The following is a 25182-nucleotide window of genomic DNA, read 5'->3' as shown; positions in this document are numbered from 1 at the left end:
ATTATTCAAAATCTTACGTGCATTTACCTTAAGGAAGCTTAAAAAGCCATTAACTTGGTATATCTGGGGGTCGTCCTCTAGGCATATTTTATGCCAATATTGTCCGTACATGACACATTTTATGCAATGCATGACGCTATTGTAGTAATATCATGTATCTTCTTTTTACTTTTTAAAAGCATATGAATCTGACGTCATTCACATGGAAAACTGTTTTTCATGGCCCACTAGAAAAGTGTCATACCCAACCGGGATGACACACCCACATTGCACACCCACTTTGGGAATCACGGCTCTAGGTTTACCCGAATGGAGACGGAGAAAAATTAGCAATGTCCAATTATGAACATGAAGACTTTTCTTTTCTTTGGTTTTGTAGATTGTTCATTTTTTGCTAATTATAAAAAATATATGTATATCAATCGTAAACATTACCAATTTCTAAAATACTTCCGATGAATGAAAAAATAAAGAGTGCACGTATACTTTTCAGCTAAGTTTGTATTTTTCAAAGTAAGCAGATAACCTAAAAAATAATAGGCTCACGTTTAAAAAATAGGTTCTATTAATTACGGGAATGTGTAAAGAGGGCTATATAATAGCATATAAAAAGATATAAAAGAATGCTCGTAAAAAAATTGGATGCTCTTAGGTATATTTGACAGGAAAGTATAATTTTTCTTCGGATATTGCAGTTTCATGGATTTTTATTTTTTCCTCAAAGGGGGAGGGTTTCAGTTTCTCGGCTTTATTTGAATTCTTGTCTATTCCGAAAAAGAAAACCCACAAAATAGTTTGTCATTTCTACGATGGTCTTACAGTCTGGTTTGTTTATACTATTCATTTGCATTTATCGGTCAAAAACCTTTCATTTTTTGTGTTTATTTTATTTTTCGTATTTGACCTATGTTGTTGTCAGAGGGTCTCAAATTAGCTAAGTACTTTATTTTTACAAGCTTGAAATTTAATATATAAAAATCCGGAATTGCAGGGGATATTCTGTAAAGAAATATACATTTCTTTCAGTATAAAAGGGCATAGTTTTTTTTTTTTTTTTTATAATGAACTGTTCTAACAAGTCTATTTTTTTTTCTTTTTTGCTCACAGTAGGAACTCGTAAGTATACTTGAAAACCATATTTAAAATGCATGCTTGGTTTAGCTGGTATTTGGTAACAAGCTTGAAATGGTAATTGCACTTAGTTTGCTTGACTCCTAAATTAATTCTGCAGAGTGAAATATACTGATAAAGGGAGCTACTCAACTTATAAACCATATTCTTGTTCTTGCACGTTTGGTTTTTTTTTTGAATTGAGATACCCTTTTACTAAAATTACTGAATTTCCATTGTTATACGTTCTACCCACGACCAAATCATAACATTCTTTTTTGCTTAGCCTATCGGATTGTGTTGTTCTTAGAATGAGCCTCTAGATTGATCTTTTGTGTCACGAGTATGTTTATAAGAATAAAAAGAAAATGCAAGCCTTTTTTTATGTAAGTTTTATCTTTATTTGTTTTCAGTTCTTTTCATTTTTGAACGCCCCTTTGTATCTAATTGGTTGCAGTTTGAAAGCGCTTCCCTTTGTTTAGATATTTGATTCATTTTGTTTAAATTGTTTTATTTTGTTTTTTCTTTTTGGGTATTTCGCTAAAGAAGGGCTAAATTCGGTCCTGAACTGTTCATTAATCTCTCTCTAAGCACTTTTGATATATCATTAGGGGCATTCAACTAGAATTACGGAAAATTTCTATTTTCGGTAGAGTTGGGGGGGGGGGGTATTCGGTAGGGTTGGGCGCAATTCATCCGAAGAAAATTTCTTCTTAAATTTATGTAATCAAATTGCAAGAAGATTGCTCGGGAAGTATGTATTTTCTATAGACTTTTTCATACGTCAACCTTGTTTCCAAGTCATTTGACGCATGGTCAGAGATTGAAATGACTGCTCCTCACTCCTATTTCTCGAATAATGGAAATAGTGTTAAGCTCACCTTTGCTATATAAGTTTAGGTTTCAGGGTATAATTTGCAAGCAATAATTCCGACAGTATCTGTCCTAAGCCATCCTCAAACTTCTTAAACTTGAAAATGTGCCCCGACCAGGTGAATGAAAATAAACCTAAATGAAATTATTTATAAATAAAACTAAAAATACTGAGTAATATGCATCAGTTTAACATAGTAGATATTTTAGAAGATGCGAGGCAGAATCTGTTGTCGGAGGTTTGCAAGTTAGAGGGTGTATTATTAAACCTATGGATCACAAGATCCAGTATCTCACTCATTTTGACTTTATCACGGTCTCTGTTGAGATCACTATGGTTTAAATACTTTCCACTCAAATACTACTTTTAGATTTTAATCATTCCCCTGGATCTGCTATTTTAATAAAGAGACGAAGAAGGTCATGGAATGTAACCGAACAGTATAGCTGAAGAAGTGATTTAACTAAAATAAAAAGTATAAAACTTGAATAAAAATTCGAAAATATACCTATGGACACTTAGTTGCTTATTGTGTCTTTGTTAGCAAGTTGTTAGCAAGAGTTCTGAGAGCCCGAGCACAGCTAAAATATGTACTATTTAGGAACATGGTAATGCATTAATGCAGCTGAAATGTGTCGGAGAATGTGTCTTTAGCTGTGCCTCTACCGCTCCCTACTTATAAGTGTAGAACGATTCCCATAAATATGTCCACTCTATGCAATGTCTCTTGAAATGTCCAAGTTTAGCTTGAAGTCTACTTTTCTAAGTAGACTCTGAATTGGAAACACAGTATTTCCGAAATTCCAACCGGTTTCGGAGTCAAATTTGAGCCTTTCAGTTAGGAACTACTTTCATGGAATCTTTCAAATCCCTCAAGAAGAGCATTAGAAAAGACGAGATTTTATGATAACCTTAAACAATTCTTTGTTTAAGCAAAGACATGCTGTTGATAGTTTCACTCACATTGACCGAATGACGTTGCCCAAAGATAGCTTTTGCCGTGGTGGGAAGACGAGTGAAGGTACTGACATCAAGATACCTTTTAGACCTCTAATTATGGCTTTACATTTGTTCCCTAAGCTTTCAATCGTGTACCTTCTGTGTTGACAAACATCCATTTTATGAACTTTTATGTTTCTTAATTCTGGTAATGTTGAAAGTTGTTGGATGAAGCAAAGAGGCTAAAATTTATTGCTTGAAAAAAGGTCTGTCTCCCAAATTCTTGATAAAGATAGCATATAAGTTTACTGTAGTACTTACAGGCTCATGTATGCAGTAATCGTGGATGGTGGGTACCTAAGCTAGATATAATGAAAAGGTGCACAGCATCTTTCTTATTGTATATGGTTGACTTCGGTTAAATTAGTCAAATGAAACAAAATAGTTTTAATTCGAAGATGGTTTAAAGACGCCTCTAGATAAGTCCTTTCTACTAGACGGAGCTATTTCTTTTCATTTACGTACACAATTTTATTTATTACTCCTTGTATTTTTAGAAATGAGGCAAGTAACCACGTCGGTAATGGTTTGACTGCTATGTACGACACTGTCAACGTCTGAACGAAATGGGTTGGCCCTTGACCTACAAACTGGTTTATATACTCAGTTATTTTAGCTTTTGAATCGTGATTTGATTATATTTACTTTCTATCTTACTATATTACGCTTTTGATGTTCATTAGTGTTTATCATGGCAGTGGTAAATGTATTGTATTGCTCAATAACGTTTTCGATTTTGGGCAAAAAAAAAATTTTTGGCGAAAGATGTCAGTGTGATTACGAAGTATTTTGATTATGAAAGTAATAAAACTTTTGTAAAATTTCTATTGATAATAAGTGTTAAGAAAAATTACCTAATTTAATTTAAAAAAGGCAAATTTTATTTACATTCATAACATTCTAAGCCTGTGACAAGTTACTGATTCTATTGAAATTTTCCCTTTAATTAATAAAGGCAAATTTTATTTCATTGCATAAAATTCTAACCGTGTGACAAGTTGATAATCCTATTGGAATTCGACTTAGTCCCAGTGAAATTTAGAAGATCCTAGTAAAATTATATTAAAGAAAACTCTAGATGTAAACAACGTCTGTATCTTTTACACAAAAAATAATTAGATGAATGAACTCCCTCATGTTTTTTTCCTGAATTTGAAACCGTAGACTTGGATGATGGAAGGGAATTTGTAATTCGAATCAACAGTTTAATCGCTCCTTAACTGCCATCGGGTATAATGACAAAACTTTCAGTAGATTCGAATCCCCTTTTTTTACTATGATTAACAAGAAGTTATATATATGATAAAATAACAAGGATAATAAAATAACAAACTATGCTTCAACCAGAAAGGCATGTGAGATCATCTATATTTACAATATGATAACAGTGTCCAAAAACAATCAAAAAATCGCTTTCCTTGAGATTTAAATTTGTGACTTTTTTAAATTATACAGATTTTTTCTTGACAGTATGAAAGTTATGTCTCGCTACTTTCACGACTATTGATTAGAATCTCTAATTTAGGTGCTGAATACTACACTTTAACTATAAGTGTACGTATGATCAAAGTGTGTAGTAGGTTAGTTTAGAAGCCTATATATGTAGTATAGGATTTATGTGTACTATGATTTTTCTTGCTACTCCTAGTCATTGATTAGATGTATTAAAACTTATGGTTTTATCTGCAATTTATATTTACCCAGCAATCTCTGTAATCAAGTGCTTATATTCTTTTCCTTTTTATTATTATTTTTTTTTGCTTCAATAAAATATACAAAAAAAGACTACATGTAGATAATCTTTATTTTTATTCAATCGCAGTAATATCATCTGTCATTATTGTGCGAAAAGAAATAAATAAAAAAGAAAAAAAATGCGGTGCAACTACTCAGACTGTTGTCTGGAAATCATTCTCAGAACCGCTTTTGTATTTAGTACTTACATTTGTGTGTGTGCGTCTTCTTGTTTTAAATTTTGACTAAAATAAGCAACTGCATTAATGGTGAAAAAAAAACTGAGACAGGAACAATTGAAGAAGTCCAAAAAAAGGGAGAAAAGACATAAAGAGGTATTGTCGTTTCCAAAATCTAAAAGTCTGCAAAACCTTAAGGATATCCTGTTACTTTTTGGTGTTTTAGTACAAGAAAAGATGTAAGTAAGCATATTTTATTGTGGGCTGAGTCAAATAAACTTCAAAAAATCTTATTATAATCGATAGCAAAGGCGTTTTTTTGTGTCAATTCCTAGTTTTAGGGATTTACAAAACAACGAAAAGAATCTGAAAGTGACAAACGAGTCTATGACCAGTAAAAGCCAGTATGGCTCTACTAGCCATAGAACCGTTTGTCACTTTCAGATTCTTTTCTTTGTTTTGTCATGGCTGTCGAGTTCGGCTTTAGATCTTTTAGGATATGACATTCCGAACTCGCACCGTTCTAGTGTTGTGACGCTAAAACCTATTTGCTTTACCACATGAAAAGCTCGTTCATCACAGATTCGCTTTAATCCCACCCCTTGTATTATCGTTAACCAAATTAAATAATTGATTGCTTTACCAAGCCTTTCTTTGCCACGTAATACTCACCTTTGTGAGTTGGGCATGATAGCCCAACTGGGCTCTCGACAGAACAGTGTTTTAAAGACTTAAAAAAGTACATAAAGCCTGAAAAAATTGTCAGGTTTTTGAAAATCATTTAATCAAATAAGTTTACGACACAGGAAGATTTACATGGACGATATGCACTTTTCTTTAGCGTAATACAAGTAGACCTGGAGCTTCTGTCAGCTCTAAAATCCATTCTGTGATCAACTAAACCGTCCCATATCCTACCAGCTTCTGTGAAGTACAACTTGTTACGAATCTCTATCGAACTTAAATCAGGCGTACTTGTTCCCGGCTGATTTGTTTGAGTAGTATCTGCTAAACGTACTTCGGCTTCTGCGTCGATGTCAGCATTTCGATTAACAATCATAATTGGAACGAGTAAAACGTCGGTCAGCTTCCGAAGCATAGAACCAATTCGCAAAATCTGTCCTCCACTTTCTAAAGTAAAAAAGTTTTTTTTTTTTTTTTTTCTAAGGAAAGAGGATTAAAAATTTCCACTCTCGTGTTCTTTAATTCTGTCCACAAATACAAGCAGACAACCCTATATCTGGCGTCTTTGGGGTAGTTTGTGTCTTGTATTTGCAATTTTCCGGAATTTAAAAACTGGATAAAATACCTAAAAGATTATTTCAGTTATTATTAAGCATATTTTCAAACTTATATATCCACAAATAAACTAGTAATTAGATTAAGGTCCTAAATACCCCTATATGCACAAGGAATTAAGTAAATTGTATCCAGCTTAAGAATCTCATAGAATAGGTGTACGACTGACTAGAATCAGTGTGCGACTGGAGCAGATAATCCATGTAAGGTAGCTTTGGAACATTTGAAGGTTCTCCAGGAACAGGTCCTCAGGTGAAGAAGTAGTTCTGCGACTGATTGCATAAATTTAACAATCTCTCTTATTTTCTTGCTCACTGAGGTAGGCATGTCTTCGTCTAAAATTACCATTTACACCATCACACATTTTCAGCAAATCGTTTAGGGAAATTTTCAATTACTTCTACAATTTCATACCTACTCTTGAAGTGTCAACTGTCTGATTAATTTCGTCAATAAATGAATACATATTTCTGTACATCTTGATTCTGTTTATATATATATATATATATATATACATATATATATATATATATATATATATATATATATATATATATATATATATATATATATATATATATATATATATACATATATATAACTAATAGTCCAAAGTTAGGAGAGTTGGTACGGTCTTGCTTAACAGAGTTATATTTTCTTCAAAAGTGGTATTACTTAAAAACTTTTTCGTTTAAATGAAGTTTTTCACGAAAAATAAAAATAAAACTCAAGGAGGAAACATTTAATTACATAAGTAGTCAAACCTAAGACGAATAGAAATTATTATGAACGAAAATTGAAACCTAAAACGAGAAGAAACTTATACAAAATGGAAGTCACACTTAAACAGAAGAAAAATGTTCATTATCATAGACATGTATGGTGTTACTATCCCCGTAAAATCAAAAGGGTTTGGTAATTCGTGTGCTTTACTGAAAACTAAAAAGATTGTTTAAACTGAAAATTTTGTTTAGCCTATTAATTTTCCATACATTTGAAAGAACTGGATACCGAGTTTCCTTGCAAATTTAGGAAAATGTTTAGCAGATGTTAACAACGAATCTAAACTAATTGCTGTAAATATAAGCACAAAAGAGACTAGCATTCTAGGGGGCGGTAAAACAATACTTATTTGCTCAGACCGAAGGACCCTACTTTGGACCGAGGAAGCATTACACGGACGAAAATGCCTTGCAAGATTTTGATTCCTACAAGATGTAACATGTCCTTCTTTCCGTTAGAATGTAAATGCAAAGTCTTTGTCTTGAAATCAGCTATTTTCATAGTTAGTGTGCTTGCATCTGGGGCTACAGTTATAATTTTCTCCCCGGAGATACATTGCTTGAACATCCTTACCTTTCTGATTAAAAAGATAACTGAAAATTTTCACCTGGTGTCATACGATGCACCGGAGGTACAAAGGGAGAGTTGGTTACATTTTGATCAGTTTTGCCACCTAAACAGGACAATAGATCTCAGAACTTTCGATCGACGGAAACCTCCTCAAAATTTCTATGATTGTACATTCTATATGATGAGACCCGTGGGAATAGAAATAATGCATAGGAGAAACAGTATTAAGGAGAAAAACAAAGATTATGATGCTCTGAATGTCATATTCCATATGAGCCGTAATTTAACTGTATATAGTCAATTGTTTTGGCAACTGCGATTTTTGTCCAAACCTTTCTATAATACCCAATAATACGGTTCAAACAATATAATTCAAATATTTATGGATTAATCAGATAGGTATCGCAAAACTTTGGCAACTTGCTAACTTTTCTTGAGTGCATATTGCCTTAATTACACTTGCTGTTCAATGACCGAACCGTTTAAATCTGCACAAAAAAGGAGGAAATTAAAAGAGAAGATTGCCAGGTATAGTTTATATAGTAATCAACTGTAGGGAAAAATGTTTAATTTTTCTATATTACTGTTCGCTTATTCATTTTCCCCTAATTATATCACCCAAAAGAAGTAAAAAAGAAACTCTTTAGAGAATAGGAAATTAAAAAGTACAAATTAAGGACTTGAACTTGGAAAAACAAAGAAAGAAGGAAAACTAAAAGAAAAGGAAACACAGGCTCATCGAAACTAAATGAAGGGCCCGAATTTTCATCACAGCATCCACTATACTTTATAGCTTCAGATGAGTGTTTCTAATGCAAAGTTGGTTTATCATTTTAGTCTTACTAAAGCAACGTTGTAGCAGTATAGTATTTAAAACGTCCTCTATGCAGACAAAAGACTTTTTCCTGGGAACCGCTTAAAACATCGAGGGTGTGCAAAAACTAGAATAAAGCAAGTCAAGACCAAGCTGATTGGATTTACCCCGGTTAGCAGAGATTTAAGCAAAGAAAATGCGTACCAAACTACTTCTGGCTTTCAGTAGAAAGTAAAGTAAGGGGATTCAAAACTAGCACACACAATACTACAAAATAATAAAGAATAAGGATCTTTTGCATCAGATATGGATCGAATACGCACCAGGTAAAATATGGGACCACAAAATCTTAGATCGCGAAGCAATGTTTTTCTGAAGTGATTGTTGCCAAGACACATTTTGAAAATTCAAAAAAAAAAACGAATTCCCCGAGCTCCCTTCTTTATGCTTAATATTTTCCTTTGTCTGATTGAATTATTCATTATTATACAAAACTACTCAATAAAAATGAGTATATATGCATTATTTATAATTATTTTGCTAATTTGAAAACTTTTGAGAATTTACTTCAAGCCGCTAGACTAGGCCCCAGGTTAGAGCCAATATGAAAATACACGCTTCATTATAAGTATCTACTACTAAACTTACCAATATCTTTATCCGAAATCTCAAAACTAGCTAGAGTTGTAATGTTATCAAGGATAATAAAACCAAGGTCATTTATCCACTTCTTCTCTTCGGGGTTCGTCTTACTCTCTTCTTTCGCACTTTTGTAAATTTCATGAAAAACAGAAACAGCGGATTCAGGTGAAGATGCAGTGATTGACCGTATTCTGTGCTTAATACACTTCACCACTTCCTGCGCGGGTGTAAAAAATATGGATAAAAGAAAATGGATATAAATAATTAAGTCTTTATTATTATATCCTTCTTTATAGTATTAAAAAAAACAGTATATTTATCCCAAAACGCAAGAAATAAAGCAAAACAAATAGTAGAAGCAGCAAGTTGGCTCTTTGGTATATTTCCAAATCAACAATGGCCCGTATTCTACTTCAGAATATTCATCATCAGGTGCTAAATCATTTTAGCTTCAGTAAGACAGGCTTCAATTGATTTTCGTACAATCGCTTTTTTATAATATAGCGGTATTCTACAGTTTCTTTTAATTTTGAATAGGTGTTACCTTGATTTCATACTTAAATTAGATTTGTTTATCTTTATAATTCTCACATCAATAGTGTCAGCAGTTTTGCAACAATTAATTTGCGTGAAGATAATTTAAAAATGATTTTAGGCAAACTCTCCACTGGAAACCTTACTTCTGGAAACCTTGCCCAAAAGGCAAACTTCCTTCCATGAGAAGGTAGTCCCTGCAAAGCTCATCCCCTGTGCAAATTATTATGAAAATGGCCTCCATATGGATGCATCTTCTAATTGAACAGCCCCTTTTATAGCTTCAGATAAATATATGTTTAATGCAAAGAAAGAATTTACAACAGTGACTTTTTGTCAATTCGAATTTGTCTTGCTATGGTAACAGAAGCATAGTCAGGCCTAGATTAACCGAAGTGTCTTATGCCCTCTGCCGCCAAGCTGCCTAGTCACAGAAAAGTGATTTTAAAACAACATAGGAATTCCGTGGTGACTTATAAACTGTCAGATGTCTCCCATGAATGGGAGCTGAGAGTTCGGTATCAGCTCTCTCTTGCATTACTTTTGGCAAACCAGTTGCGTTCTGTTCGATGCTGTCATGTCTTCGATTTCTAGGAAATTTTCCCAAAAATCTTCGACAAAACGGAGCGGCAAAAACGCTTGGGCCTAGAAGTGTCAAAGTTTTTAACCCGGCCCTGGACATAGTTAGGTGATTCAGCGCCAGGATTCAATGTCAGTCTCCTGCTCCCTTTCTTTCTCGATCTGCGCAATTATATTGCAAAAAAAAAGAAATTCTCCGTTAGCTAAAGCACGGAACACCACTCCAAGAACGCCTTACTTGATTCTGGCTGATCTCCAAAACTGTTTACGGAATGAATATGCTTTTTAACTGTGTAATATTCGAAGTTCTAAAAACAAACTATCTTTCATTACTCTAATATAAACAAATATGTAAAAAAAAGAACAGACGATTAACCTTCCTCGGCTTGGAAAAATACGCGTAACATTCGTAGTTAAATTCAACTCTTTACTGATCTTAAAATCATAAGATAATTCAGTGTTTAAAACAAGCAGAAATTGCTTAAATGAGTAAATAAAACCTAGAGCAAACAGAAACTAAAGCGAATGATTACATTAAACCTAAAGATTTCCAATACTACTATGAATGAATGGATGAGTAAAAAAAAGAAATTCAAATGAATAATCAATTTAAACTTAAAACGAACAGAAATCACGAATAAGATAATAAAAGTGTAAGATACAATAGTAAAATTATCACCCTAAAGGCCAAAACGTCATTTGCACTTTCGCCTCATGAAAACGATATGTGTTTCGAACAATGTGGTTTTATTTGACAAAACATCAACAACGAAAAGGACGAAATTCATAAAACTAATTAATTCTACAGGGAAAAACAAATCTTCGAATACTTACGTTTTTAACTTTCAATCTAATTGAAAGTTAATATAATGAAAAGTTATATAGTTTAATTCAAACGCTATATAAGATAAGTTAGATAATTTAATTGAAAGTTACATAGTTATATAAGGATACTCTTTTGTCAAGCCCTTCGTCCTATCTGAAGTTTCATAGGGATTATCGTATAAAAATTTTTAGGCAGGTTGAAGAAGACATCTTTTAGTCACTTCGTATCTCCTTCACATAAAATTTAAAGTACCTTTGTTCCCATCCGCGTTCATATAAATCCGAACGCTTCAATTGGTCTCCTGGAATGCTGTTAGCTTTTCTGCTCTATACCCAGCCTATGATTAATAAATAACGTTTATCTTAATAGTGCCCAAAAAGATGCTATCCCTTGGGGGAGTGCACCCCAGCTTTGTCCCCCTAGCTGCTGCTCTGTATAGTAATCAATGAATTTGTGGATCCTTCCTCATTATGAAAATATCACTACCAACCTGAGTGACTTGAGTGAACTGAGTGATATGAGTGACTTGGCGGCTTATAAGCAGCGTCGCCCCTTTAAACTGTTATGAGATGGAAAACAGGGCCGTTCAAAAGTGGGAGCAACCGAAAAAAGTTTTCACGCCCACCCTGGCAGTACCAACCCTGGGGGTAACAAGGCCAAATTTTTTGTTGCAATTGCGTTTATCATTACAAATTTTCAGGGAAGGGAACGCCAAGACTAATTTTACCCTAACTGCCAGCTTTACTAGGGACACCCTCGTGGACGTTCCTTGTGTTTTTCAGAGTCAACACATTAGTGTTGAGTTAGAAAAAGCAAAACAAATCCCAAGGACTATTTCTTCAAGCCCTTTCGAATGGGAGAGATTATCATATAAACTTCGGAGGAGGGCTCATTCGAGGGATTTTTTTAGCAAAGGTCCCCACAAGCGAGCAGGGCAAAAAATTATATCTATATATCAATAATAATCAGAATTATTTGCATTCTTTTTACTTGTAACAAAATGCATGTGTATTTATATGAAGTACTTCGTTTAAATACTCACATTTTCGTGTTCAGCAGTTACCTCATCTGGTGTCATCTTCAACAATAGCTCCATGACAGTGGTTCCATAAAAATCTCCTTTTGTGTCAATATATAGGACATTTTTCTTGTTGAATAATGATATTCTTGCCGTTAGAAAGTGACAAAATGTTGATTTACCTGAATCAGGAGGCCCGCAAATTTCATAGATTTCACCTGGCAAAAATCCTTTTCCTCGGGTGTCAAGAAAATTATCTAGCCTGCAGATAAATACTATGCATTCATTTTTTCATTGATTAAAAATTTACACTAATTTCTTTTTTGTAACAAATAAACCTCTGAATCTATAATCAACTATCTAATTCCAATTATTTTAATAGACAGCGTTGGCAATTACACTTGCACTTTTCTATAGAAGTATATATTATTCTAGGTTCTCTGACATTTGGGTGCTAACAGAAACCTGTTAGAATTTCATTTTGGCTTCTTAAGAAAATTCCTGGGAAACTTAAGTTACGGAAAGTCAAGCGTGGAAATTTCATTTTTACCGAGACGACTTCTTATAAAAGTTGACGAAAGAAAGGCTAAGACAAATTTTCCTACTAACCCCATCAACATAAAATTAATTTAGTATCATGACATTATATCTTGGATGAGCCACCCCAAATACTGATTTATAGTTGCCATTTTTGTTCAGAGAGTGTTGTGAAAAAAATTTGTGCATACCATGTACGTTTCAGATAAAAACTTATTTAATCTCAACTGTCTATTACTCAACTTCTGAAGTTCAACTATCTGAAGTTGTAAAATTTATTCGGAAATATCTAAAAAAGAATCAAAAATATGTAAAAATATCTCTAGGAGCCATTCAACATGGGTCACAAAGTATCACACATTGTTTAGAGGAGAGGATGATACGCTAGACATTTTCAACGAAATAATTGAGGAGACAGCCAGGACGTCACTGGTTACGCTGGGATGAAATTATAAAAATCAGTTGGAACCCTTAACAATTTTGATGGGGGTTATCAAATCAGAAAGATTGAACAGGAAAGGATACAGAAAGAGTTTACCAACTAGTCGGCCTCAGGTGACTTGACAGTTTGACTAACATGCAGCAATAATAGAAGACGCAATGTAGTTAAACCAGTCTCAATCAGTGGACATATTGCGAAAGACAAGTCTTTCGACTTGTATACTCTTACTGTCTGAAGTCACCCTTTCATCTTGTCAACTAGGATCAAATTTACTTATCTAACACTTAGCCCCTTTTTTGTTTTTCTTTCCTTAAAAGAACGAAAATAAAGTTGTGGCCTTGCCTTACAGCAATAGAGCATAATCAGAACAGAATAACTTTACCTGTTCACGCTTATATATTTTTTATTTTAATTTTTACTATAAAACGTTACTGGGACATGAAAATATCTATGTTTACAGTGGGAAAAACTCTCAAGGACTAGAAACATAATCACAAAACTGTATCTATTATATGGAGCGGGACAAAAAAAAATGTTTGCTGCTTTTTCACTTTCCCTCAAACTTTTTCTTTACAGGTAAGAAGTTACTTGAAATATTGGAGCGTCTGTTTACAGACTCAAATATATTTGCAGTTTAGGCATAAAAACGAGAAAAAAAATTTGCCCATTTACCGACAAAGCGTTAATAATTTATAAAAATAATCCGGAGCGCATATTTAGTTTTCTGTTCACCGTCAAACTTGTACTGTTTTGCCCCTGTTGAATTACGGCAGCTAAAACATTGATTATACAGAAAGCCTCTAATCCTGAAGAAGTACCTTTTGTATAGAAAAGTGTCGAATAATAGCCAAGCTTATAAAAAGAGTAACGTCCTACGATATACGACTTCCCTGAAATTCACTGCATTTCTTGAAAAACTTCTCAAATACTTTTTCACTGTAATGTTTTAGATAGCTTAAAATCCTAGATATATTAGTTCAAGTAGGACAGAATCAGACATTATACAAGTATAAGTATAAAGAAAAAAAAAACTGTGAATTTAGAAAAGAGGTTTAAATCACCTAAACAGTGTCAAAAAGTGACACCTCATGTTCAAACGCGCTATAGAGCAAACAAACTATAAAGATACAAAGTACCTGGATCTCTCGTGTGAAAATGGGTACAAAATTACCAGTCGTAATAGAATTCGATATTGTTGGAAAGAACACTTCCAGGAAAGAATAAGTCTCATAGTAAACCCAGATCCTTAAGTTTTCAGGAGTTCCCAGCAGAAAATAAAAATAATTAGAAACAATCCCCACCTCTTCTAAGGTGAAATGTAAAAGCCAAATTGAAATCCCTTAAGTCCTATCAAGCAGTCAGAATTCACGATATTCAACTAGAATTGCTCAAAGTAGAATCTGACTTCGTCATTGATCCGTACTATAGAATAGTAACAGCTGTGCAGGAAAGAAAAACTAATTGGAGTCCTGGTCGAAATCTGTTGGAGTCTCCTTGCACAAGAAAGGATCTAAAAGTAATTGTGACAATTACAGACTCGTATCGCTTCCTTGCCAACCCGCTAAATCCCTTAGCAACATACTACTAAATCGCATTAAGAAATATCACAAAACATATAATCTTAGTTCCGAGTATCAAGATGGATTCCGTTTGAACAGATTAATCATCAACAAAATCTTTATTATCAAACACATCATAAGGCTGTATTTGGAATTTGGCAAAGAGCTGTACCAACTGTCTATCGCTTTCAAACAAGCATTCGACCTGATTTCGTGAGTTGGTCTCTGGCATATCTTGGCTTACTACAGAATTCCATATGATATTATAATATTATGAAGAGTATGTACGAGAAAGTAAGAAGCATGGTGCTAACTGGTGAAGGACTTCTGATGAATTTTCTACCTCTACAGGTGTCCTTAGAGGATGCATTCTCTCACCCTCCTTGTTTTTTCAATTCCTGAATGCTCTGCTGGTACTTGTCCCTAACGATACGGGAGTGGTTTTAGGAGGATATCTATTTGATCTGCTTCCTAGCCAGTGCAAAATATAATCGATGATGCGACTAATAGCCAGCAAGATCAAGGCAATGAGAGGAGCATGCCACACAGAGACAGGTCTCCACACAAGTCAGCCCAAAGTAGCCTTTGAAAAAAAAATTAATGACTCTCACCTATGAAGATGGCCTCCCAAAAGTTAGAGGGGAACTTTTTTGACTGCCCCTTCCAGTACTGCTGAGGACTGTGAAAAACAGGGAGGTGTACCAAAAATGCAACCATGATGGTAGTAATCAATTAAAAAGGAGATGGTCCTATGGGATTTTACATTTATCCAAAAAACGGTCATGTGTGCGTGTTTGTTTTTTTTCCACTATTTGTTTGGTCATTCAAACAGAATTCAAAGGTCTAGTACCCCTTTTACGTAACGAAGAGGTACATCAAAGTGCCGATTTCCTACATTGTGTCAATTTTCAATCTGTATGATTGGAGGCATAGAGTGGGCTGCTTGTGATTCACTGATCACAAGCACTGAATCACTGAATCACTGTGATTCAGTGATTCACTGATTCACTTTTGTAATAGTTTTCTTTAGTATTAATAAATTGATTGATTGATTGATTGATTGATTGATTGATTGATTGTGACCCCTCCACCCCCAAAATGACTGTCAAGTTTTCACAAATTGGTAGGTTTTTTTTCTCTGGTCAGCTTACAACTAATCTTCTATCTTGGGCGAATAGGATATAATAATTATAATTTTCAGAGGCATAAGTTCCTTCAATGGACTTTCTACAAGAGGGTTTCAGATGCATTTGAAGCTTATAGGGTCAGTACTTTGGACCAATGGGTGAGAGAAAACGGATTTTTAGGGGCGGAGGCAAATTCAGAATCCTACCTAATTTTCATACAAAACTACCCGAGTTTACTCGGAAGTTAGTGGGTACATAGGTACAGTCTCAGAGACCTCTCCCAGGGTTTAATTTGGTCTAGGCAAAATCAAGCATCAAAATTTCGAAATTAGATCTACCCCAAAGCATAAAACTATGAAGCTTACCGGCCCTTTAACTATAAAGTTCAGCGGCCTGATGTTTTGGGACAATTTTCACAGATTTATGTACTTGCCTACCAGATTTTAAGCAAATCTCAATAACTACTAGTTTTTAGTCCATTCCATTACAAGCTATCGTAGAAGTTTGTGTCTAGAATACTATTTATGCTCGGATCTTCTCAAGAGTGTTCTGTATGACTAACGAGAAAAAGAAGGCCCGTGGAGCCTCAGAGATTGAAAAAGACTCAAGACTGTTTGAGTAAATGTTTGACTGTTTGATTTTCACTAAATTAAGTGACGAACCATATCTAATGTTGTCCATACCCAAATATGTGGACTAAACCGTATATTCCGGGCAATATTTTAAAAATAAGAGATGTCAGCGGTAGGACGTATTAAACGATTGTTATTTTTATGTGAAGTTTAAATTTTTAACTATGCATATTACTGTTAGAAAGCATCGGTCTTGGGTTTTAAACATCCCTTATAATTTTTCAAAAAGAGCAAGTGCCTCTTTTCAAATGCATATCACAGACGTATATTTTTCATAGTACCGTTAAGAAACTAAATACTGTTCAAATACCCAGGCATTTCTTGTTGGATTTGTACATAAGCATGTCCGAAACAAATAATTTAATTTCAGAGACCTAATAGTCAACAATAATCATCAATAATCTCGTCGCTTAAAATCTACTCCTTTCTAAAGTAAGAAAAATCTCTTAGCAAAATTTTTATAATTTGCAAATTAAAAAGATTGCAAAGCATCAATTTAATATACTTACGAACAAAATAGAATCAAAAGAAAAAAAGGGATAAAAAAGGATCTTTTTAAAGTATTAAATCTAAATTACAAGCCACAAACATATTAATTCGAAAAAAAAAATGCTTGCTTCTATTCTGTATACTTGATGAGTTGACAGGGTAGTTTACAATTTTCAGTGAAGCAAAAATGACACTAGGGTTTAGACGCTTGAGGGAGCAGTAGCCCAACATTTACTTACGGTAGTATATTATAGTTTATAGTTTGAATTTATTATAATATATTGCAATTTTAATATCTAATTCATGTTTGTTTTAAATTTACATCATTCATAGTAATGTTTGGTTGTTCAAATTTGAATCAATTTATCATTTTAAAAAGTTCTTTTTAACTTCATTTATTTATTTATTTATAGTGGTTACTTGAATTCAATCCAATCAAATGCACAAAAGAGCTGTAACAGTGGAGAACTTTCTCTAAATTTAACTAAGCGCATTAACTTGTCTTGGCTCCATTCTTCAACTTCTTTAAGTGAAGATGCTCTTTTTATTAAGAAAACACAATAAGCTAAACATAAGTTTTTTTTCCTAAATGAGAAGGAAAATTGGAGAAAACGTGTGTCGACCTTAGTACAACACCGGAAAAAGCAATGTTTTCTATTTTCAAAAACAATATATTGTGAGCAACAATTCTAAACTTACATAAGGAAATTTTTGGCAAGAAATACTGCTAATAACTCATTATGGCTGCAAGATATGGCAAAAGTTATTTGGAGATGGTTTCATTTAAGTGTAAAAATACTATTTTATTCTAAGACGTTTTCGGTTAAATTAGCTTTATTCTATTTCCTATTAGAGGCGGGCGTGGGATGTTTTTCCTCGATTTTAAAAGAAACCTACACAAGGTATGTTTTAGGCTAAAATTATTTAATAGCTTTGTAGTTATTCTATTTTTTTACGACTGTCAGTACAATTAAGAAATTCTTAATGACCAAAGTGTCCATATTTTGTGATAGAAATTACTTTTTTTCTAAGGTTTTTATTAGGTTAAAGCTGCAACCCTAGTAAAGAATATATAAAAATCTCCTGATTTAGACGCTGCAGACTTTTACTGTATATGCCTAATATTTGAGCACAGGGCTTCTATTGTCAAAACCTGAGGAATTTCATTGAAAATAAGAAAATCATCCGATTTCAGAAAAAGAGTATACTTCGCGTATGATGGTTGCAGTGATCACTGCAACCTAGTAGACAGTATACACAAACCTCCTGATATGAGTATTTGTGCTATATTTTATTTAGATGCAGCAAGCTTTTGAAGCCTTACTATTAAATATTATTTGTATAATAGCATGTGATAAATTTTAAAAAGGGCTTCTGTTATTGTTTGGTAATCCTATACGTATTGCAAACAACTTATTTCCAAATAAAATCATTAGCGTCAAATGAATAAGTTTTCGTATGCGAAAAATTCAAAATCTTCAAAGATTAAAAATCTTTGAAATCAAAAATTACCATTATTATTATAGCAAATAAAAAAAAAATGCAAGCTTCAGCTGTACTTACAGCTCAAAACCCGAAGAGATTCTTTTGAACTTTTTTTCGTTTGTTACCAAATGAGTTGCGGCATTAATACCTCTGACATGATTCTTCTTTTGAATGTTCCTCATTATTTGTTGATACTCCTAAGAAAAAAATCTTATTAATTCTAAAAAGACAATCAATACAATGAGAAAAAGACTCAAAATAAATTTAATGGGTGAGACAGAATGGAAAAAAAAATCAAACTGAAATTCTTTTCTAGTTAAATTTTAACGTTTAGGCCATCCATAGCATTGTTTGATCAGTCAATTTTAGTATTAGATGAATAAAACATTCAACTGCAAAAATTTTCCTATAAATACTTACAGTTAGACAAAGTGTAAATATTTAATGCAGGGGCAAGAGGTGTAATTCTAGGGCGCCCACAACGGATTGACGAAAATAAATATTTTGAAAACCATATCTAAAACATGACCAATCCATCTCAACGTTAATTTTCATTAGACTCCTAGAAAGAAAGATTGAGTCGCATTTTTTTTTATAGAACTTATATTTTGATATAGAGTCATTCAAACGATTCTCTAAAACTATTCCGAAAAAATTCTTCTAAAACACATCTAGTATATTTTCCTCAACCTTTCTCCGCAACTGCTACTAGCCTTACTTCTGACTTTAATCGTAGGGATATTATTCTCGCTCACAGCAGTATTCTCTTCAGCATATTACCTGGTGTGCAGTAAAAGAATAGGACATTCACTTAAAGGTTTCTTATCAGTTGAACCAACCATGTCTCCTTAATCTATTACATAAAACCCATGACTAAAGGGCTTTTTTGATTCCGAAATTGTTTAATGATTATTCTGAAGATTAAAAATTGGTCAGAGTATGCTCTCTTTATCTTTAAACTAACCACACTGTTCTTCTGTCAAATATTAATTTACATCTTTTCATATACTATAGGAAACATTATGCAAAGGAATTGCTTCCTAGCGAAATCAAGCAGATACCTAATTACTTACTAAGTTCACTCTTGATAATTTCTTATAAAAAGGGTTTAAATGAAGTTTTTTCAATAGCCACTATGTGCTTCCCCTTTACTAAAAACCATATTTGTAACTCTTAGTAACTTATCTCTAACTTTATCCACAATATGTTTCAAAAACCCTTTTATTAGGACATGAAACCTTATCGCTTTCCCGTAAAAGGAAAACTCAGCCATAAACTCCAGAAAACTCGCCCTGGGAAAATTTATCCCTAACGAGGACTTTCCTCTGAAGATCTTACAGATGGCAAACTTTTTCCAGGAAAACTTGCCACCCAGAAAAATATGCCTCTGCAAAATTGACCCCAGAAAATTTGCCTTTCAAAACTTGAGTGAAAGGATATGTGCATGCGTATATTCTCTGACTAAAGAAGCCTAAAAGTTTCCCTTCTGGTATGAATTCGTCCCAAAACCACCTAACTGATGCACAGATATGATGCCCGTCGAAGGCTCAATGTGCAGTAAGCCATTCTTAAACAATATTTAAAAGTCACCTATCAGATTTTTATTATCAGATAAAGAAGTATAATTTTGAAGCCACGCCTATGTTTTGACTCAGTTCTTTTTTTTTTTTATCTCGATTACATTCAAAATGTTCATCAATTTATTAGCAATCCCATCTGCATAAGTCCTTAGGGGATGGATCTAAAGAGTCTACAAAAATTGTGTCTTTTTGTGTGATTTTATCCCTGATTAAATAACTTTTGCCATAACACAAATACAAGGACAGAAATGCACCTTGAGCCTTTCCCAAAAAATCCTCTCTGGCAGAGCAACTTGTCATTATTTTGGAGGCAACTGCAGTTGCTGCCAAAATCAGACGACAACAAAATTTTGAGCTACTATTATATTTGGACTCTGTTACGGTAATAGTTCTGGATGGATTTTTACGAAATCCCTTCATTTTTGAGAGATTTAAATCTAGTAAAAGCAAAAAAAAAACAAAAAGTAAATGCTAAAAAAAAAGAAAGAAAATAAGTGGTAACGAGGAATTATGAGATAAAGGTGAAAAGTTTTTTTATATAAGAAAGTAAAAGAAAGATCGTCATATCGAGTTTTTCTTCGGGGGGAAGCTTTCCAAGTACCATTGTTTTTTTTATTCTTTTGTTATTGTCTCTATCTCGTCATTAATTAATAAATCTTCTTTTACTTCGAAATCATCAAGACTACGCAAAAAGGACTCGCTTCACGATGCTCTTGGCTATTGAACACACGGCTTTGCCACCAAGCTCAAATCGCTCGGTTCGTTGGCCCCCACGGACAGGCTGGAGCCTCCAACCCTCTCAATAGTCTTTGCAGCCATGATGAACTATTGAAGTCCACAAAAATAAGTACTTCTTAATTATTCGTATTATAAATAGAAACAGAACCATGATGATCCTAAACATTGGTTACGATCTTATTGGAGCCTACTATGGAAAGAGACAAAAAGATTCACTTGGCAGGATAGATTCGGTACCCTGCATCTGACGTCCCACAAACTTATAGACATAGCCTATTATTAAGAATTTCTCATTATTTTCTATATACCCTTCGGCAATTTAATTACATTTTACAACTTTCAAAATATTCTGACCATCTCTGCTTATCCCTCTCTTTTTCGCTAATTAAGGCTCTGTCGCGATCTTTTTAGGAGCTAGTCAAGGCTGACTACTTCCCATTGATTTGTCAACATGCCAATAGAATATCTTACTATTATGCCACCTGGAAGCATCCTTCAGATACCCTACGATTTTATCTTATGCCTCCACTTTACAAACCCTTTATCCGTTATTTAATGCCTTCTCTACTTCCCTTACTTCCCCCTTGTTCTCACAATTATGCAGAAACTTTTTACCAGAACCCCTTCTCTTCAATCAAGCTTAAGGCTTTTCCCTAAGACTCCCAACTTCTTTTATAACTTTCCTCCCTAAGAATATTCTGCTACCTTGGAAACTATTTCTCAATGCCATTCCATCTATCTATCAACTTTACAACTAGCTGGTAAGTAGAATCCTAAAATGTTAGCTTTACATTAACACTGATCCTGCTAATTGCTGGTCTTTATATAGATAACATATAGGAGAACTAAATCAGTTGAGCCATTTGTATATGTTCTGTACAATAAACATTAGCATCATAAAAATAGTAAGAGCTAAAGTTTGAATTTCTAGTGACAAGAAAAATAGTAGGCAATTAAGAAAAATAAAAGTTCTGAATATTCCACTTAAAAAAAACCGAATTAAAATGGTATAAGCCAAAAGACTACAAATTTAGGAAATTCACCTTGTATGATAATCCAATTTGCTTCATGGCTACTTCTGATTCGACTTCTAAAAAGTGACTCAGGCTATGCCAGATTTTTCCAGCAGTAGAAATTTTTTCCCTAACAGAATCTTCGACAAACTGAAGTATTTCATCTTCAACTATGTCCATCACCCTGAAAAACGAGGAAAGAAAATTGAAAGAAATGAATTGTCGATACGGCATTTTCATAAGCAAAAATCAGACAAACAAACGCATGGCATTAAAAGACCCATGGACTCAGGTTACTGTTGCTTTAAAGATACTAGTCCAACGTATCAGAACAGTGAAATGGGGACAAAGTCAGCTATGTCCATAGTAAATTAAATGTTACGCATTGAAACTACGTACTTAAGTACTTTATACTCCTGCAGGGAAGGAGGACTAATCATTTGACCCATGAAGACCAAAAACCTGTAAAGAGCACAGTACGTTGTGACATTCGAAAGGTTCCTTCAGAACCTTTCACTCATTCTGGTTCCTTCAGAGGAAATTATGATTAGTCAATAATGATTATGACTGAGTAATGATGTCTAGCTAAGAATATATGTGAGTCACATTTTATAGTTTGTCCTTCTGGAGTCTACTCATAACGGGCAGTACTTTTAGGAGTAAAATAAAAACTGTTAAACACTGTCACTGTCAACAAGCTGTCTATTGGTTCCAAACTTGATGAACTGTCTTAAGTCATACTTCATGAGCTGCCTTCTAATCCAAATATTGAACTCGTGTTTCTGAACAAAATTAAAGATACAAGTACTTCAAATGAAAATAAAGATCGACCTTGAACCTTCAACCAACAGAAATTATCTTGCATAATAGAAGTTGCGACCTCCCAGTTTGAAAACAAGAGATTTACTGGTACTTACCTGAAAGCATTTTTGAATGTATCAAATGTAGCCATTCGGCTATTGGCAGCGTTTTGTTTCCCGACTGTCTTTCAAAAAATTTGAACTGAGAATTTTATTATTAAAGTAGAGACAAATAACCTCTTTTATTCTCGAGGCATTGCGGTTTCTTTTACATTTTTAGATCACATTGCTCTAGTGTTAGAACATTTGTTGTTGAAAATCGGGGTTCAAACTTAAGTATAAAGAGCGGGGCTAAGGAGGAGACAGACACCCCCACATACAAGATAATTATGCTCATTTCCGGTTTTAATTGCTCTTGACCATTGTCTGAAAAATGACCTTTTCAAAATTTGAATTATGATTTTCTAAGAACATATTCAAGGTCATTCTAAATATAGAGGGGGTACGTGGTTTCTACCCAACTCAAACCTCGGCTTTTACAATAAAGCTTATGTTTTGAATAGCAATACTTAGAGTAAATGGACTTGTTTAGGGCGTATTTACTTTTTAAAATAAAGTAGAATTTCACTGAATAAGCGATATTTTAGTAACAAGAAGAGATCCAACCTCCATTCTTTATGCATAGGTTCATCTTTTATCACGATGGTTTCGCATTTGAAAATGAACATTTCCGTTAAAAACTATCGTTTTACAATGAGAGAAGAGCTCACACCTTCTCAGCATCCATCTTACATGCTTAGTCCAAGATTTTTCCCCCATGTGAAAGGAACCAGAGGTTAGATCCTCCACCCACACTCATCTGAAACCCCTCATGGAATAAAAAAAAATGGGCCTAAACATGCGTCGTTTGAGTTCTGAGACATCCCTCCACTACTTAAAAATTTACTACTCCCCCTCCTCTGAATAGTTGGGTGCCAAAGACTCCATATTTTTGTAGATAGTAGCCTAGTAGCCTTAGAATTCTTGGAAACGTCTACGTTGACATAAATATCGCACCCATTTTTGGAATATGCATCCCTAACTTTCTAAAACCATACAAATGTTCTTATGCTAATAACTTCAGACGTGGAAAATTAAATTGAATTTTGCAAATTCAGAATCAGGATAAAAATCAAATTTTGTCGGTGCTTTATATTTTGTTGTCAAAAATTTGTTTTTTAGAGCTCGATGTTTAATGACATGTCACTTAATACTGGCAGTTCGCTCTAGCTATTATCATAACTACAGGCGGACTCGCCAAACTGAGTTTGGGCTCAGGCCCACAGCTCGTACCCACTACGTGTTTGATCCAGGGGTCCCTTAAGTGTCAGGGAGACTGCACCCTTCTTAGGATTCATTGTCTATGTTCAAGTAATTTCTTTTTGCATTTCCCACGTCATCCTTCACACATGTTATATTAAAGCAGTTTCTGCGATTAGAGAAGAGCTGTTACCCTCGAACACCCAAGCTGCAGACTCAGTCCAAAAATTTTCCTCGGGGAAGGGGAAATTCTCCTCTCTCCCTTCCTATTTACCCAAATGACTTCTTGCTGTCAGTTGAAAAATTTGTCTTGAAAATACACTTTTTGAATCACTAGCCACCCCAAACGGAAAGATTCCTTGGGCTTCTGTATAATAGTTGGTTTCCAACTATATCCCCCAAAATGAGCCATAAAATAATTGTCTATAAAAACTGTTTATTTTGTGTGGACAATATAACGGTAAGGGACAAATGGGCGACCTTGCAGAATTCCAGTCTCTAAAGCTGTAAGACTACATTGGTAGCTTTTCGATATTTCTGAATCAAGTGGCTAAAACGGAATTTATACTCAGTAGCCTTTTGGTCCTATTCGGGTTAAAATGGCCAAGGAAGACATAAATGCAAGCACTTAATTTTAAAACCAAGTGTTTGTCCTTCTGTCAACAGGGGATGTTCAAATACATCAATATATATATATATATATATATATATATATATATATATATATATACATATATTGTCCTTTTCATGATCAAAAGTAACTAGATGACAATCGGCGATCCTCCAATCGCTATATATATATATATATATATAGTCCTTTTCAAGATCAAAAGTAACTAGAGGACGATCGGCAATCCTCCAATCGCTCCTGATCAAAATTTTGAAATAACTATTTTGTTTAGAAAAGTTGAAAGATCTAATATGTATGCCTGAAGGGTCAACACGACCCCCCCCCCAAAAAAAAAGTGTTGGGGACAATAACCCTAATTTTACAAATTATAACTAGCCTTTGTTCATTAGAACTTTTAATGAAAAAGGCAGACATGTTTGGTCTTACTTTGCCATTGAGTTTTTCACTTAACGTTAGTATTTCTCAGTTATAGGGAATTTTCTTACAAAGGTAATAAGCAAAAATGAAAGAACCAATAACAATTTTTAAAGATTCCACTAAATATTTATGAACACTTACGAGTCAGCCTATAAGGTTCCTATTCAAATAATTCAACTGGACCAAAGTTAAATGTTGGACACCTTTCTAAACCTATGAAGTTACGAGTTAGCCTGCAACATTACTGTTTTCCTTTTGCCAGAATATATAAAGTACAAAATTTACAATCTCATCTTGAGCTTTTTCAGACAGCACTCAACACACAAAAGATGTACTTACGACATCTATGTTTGTTTTCTCCAAACTCAAGTTACTGCAACGTATTCAACGTATTTTTAGAATAATCAGTTCCAAAGATTTTCGAAAACCAAACAAAGATTTTCGATGCTCTAACTGTTTCTAAAGCGTTTTT

General features: G+C 33.8%; 2 protein-coding genes across 51 annotated transcripts in view; one reads left to right on the top strand and one right to left on the bottom strand.

Moving 5' to 3' along the window:
- The window catches only part of LOC136029210 (cell adhesion molecule Dscam1-like), a 204323-nt gene extending 199552 nt beyond the window's left edge, over positions 1-4771 (top strand). For all 50 annotated transcript variants that reach the window (XM_065707384.1, XM_065707382.1, XM_065707397.1 and 47 more), the window contains one exon: positions 3481-4771. In XM_065707384.1, the coding sequence (XP_065563456.1) occupies positions 3481-3544 (64 nt within the window). In that variant the 3' untranslated portion in view covers positions 3545-4771. The remainder of the gene's footprint in view (positions 1-3480) is intronic.
- An 884-nt stretch (positions 4772-5655) lies between these two features.
- Positions 5656-25182, bottom strand: part of LOC136029207 (DNA repair protein RAD51 homolog 4-like) — a 53061-nt gene continuing 33534 nt past the window's right edge. Inside the window, exons 2-6 of the mRNA XM_065707358.1 lie at positions 21594-21747; positions 18311-18429; positions 11986-12223; positions 9011-9221; positions 5656-6027 (exon numbers count right to left, since the gene is read on the bottom strand). Of these exons, the coding sequence (XP_065563430.1) occupies positions 5678-6027; positions 9011-9221; positions 11986-12223; positions 18311-18429; positions 21594-21743 (1068 nt within the window). The 5' untranslated portion in view covers positions 21744-21747 and the 3' untranslated portion in view covers positions 5656-5677. The remainder of the gene's footprint in view (positions 6028-9010; positions 9222-11985; positions 12224-18310; positions 18430-21593; positions 21748-25182) is intronic.

The sequence above is a fragment of the Artemia franciscana genome, chromosome 7 (assembly GCF_032884065.1).
Source record: "Artemia franciscana chromosome 7, ASM3288406v1, whole genome shotgun sequence".
Taxonomy (NCBI): domain Eukaryota; kingdom Metazoa; phylum Arthropoda; class Branchiopoda; order Anostraca; family Artemiidae; genus Artemia; species Artemia franciscana.
Note: the sequence above shows the minus strand (reverse complement) of the source record. Positions and strands in the feature narration are given on the sequence as shown.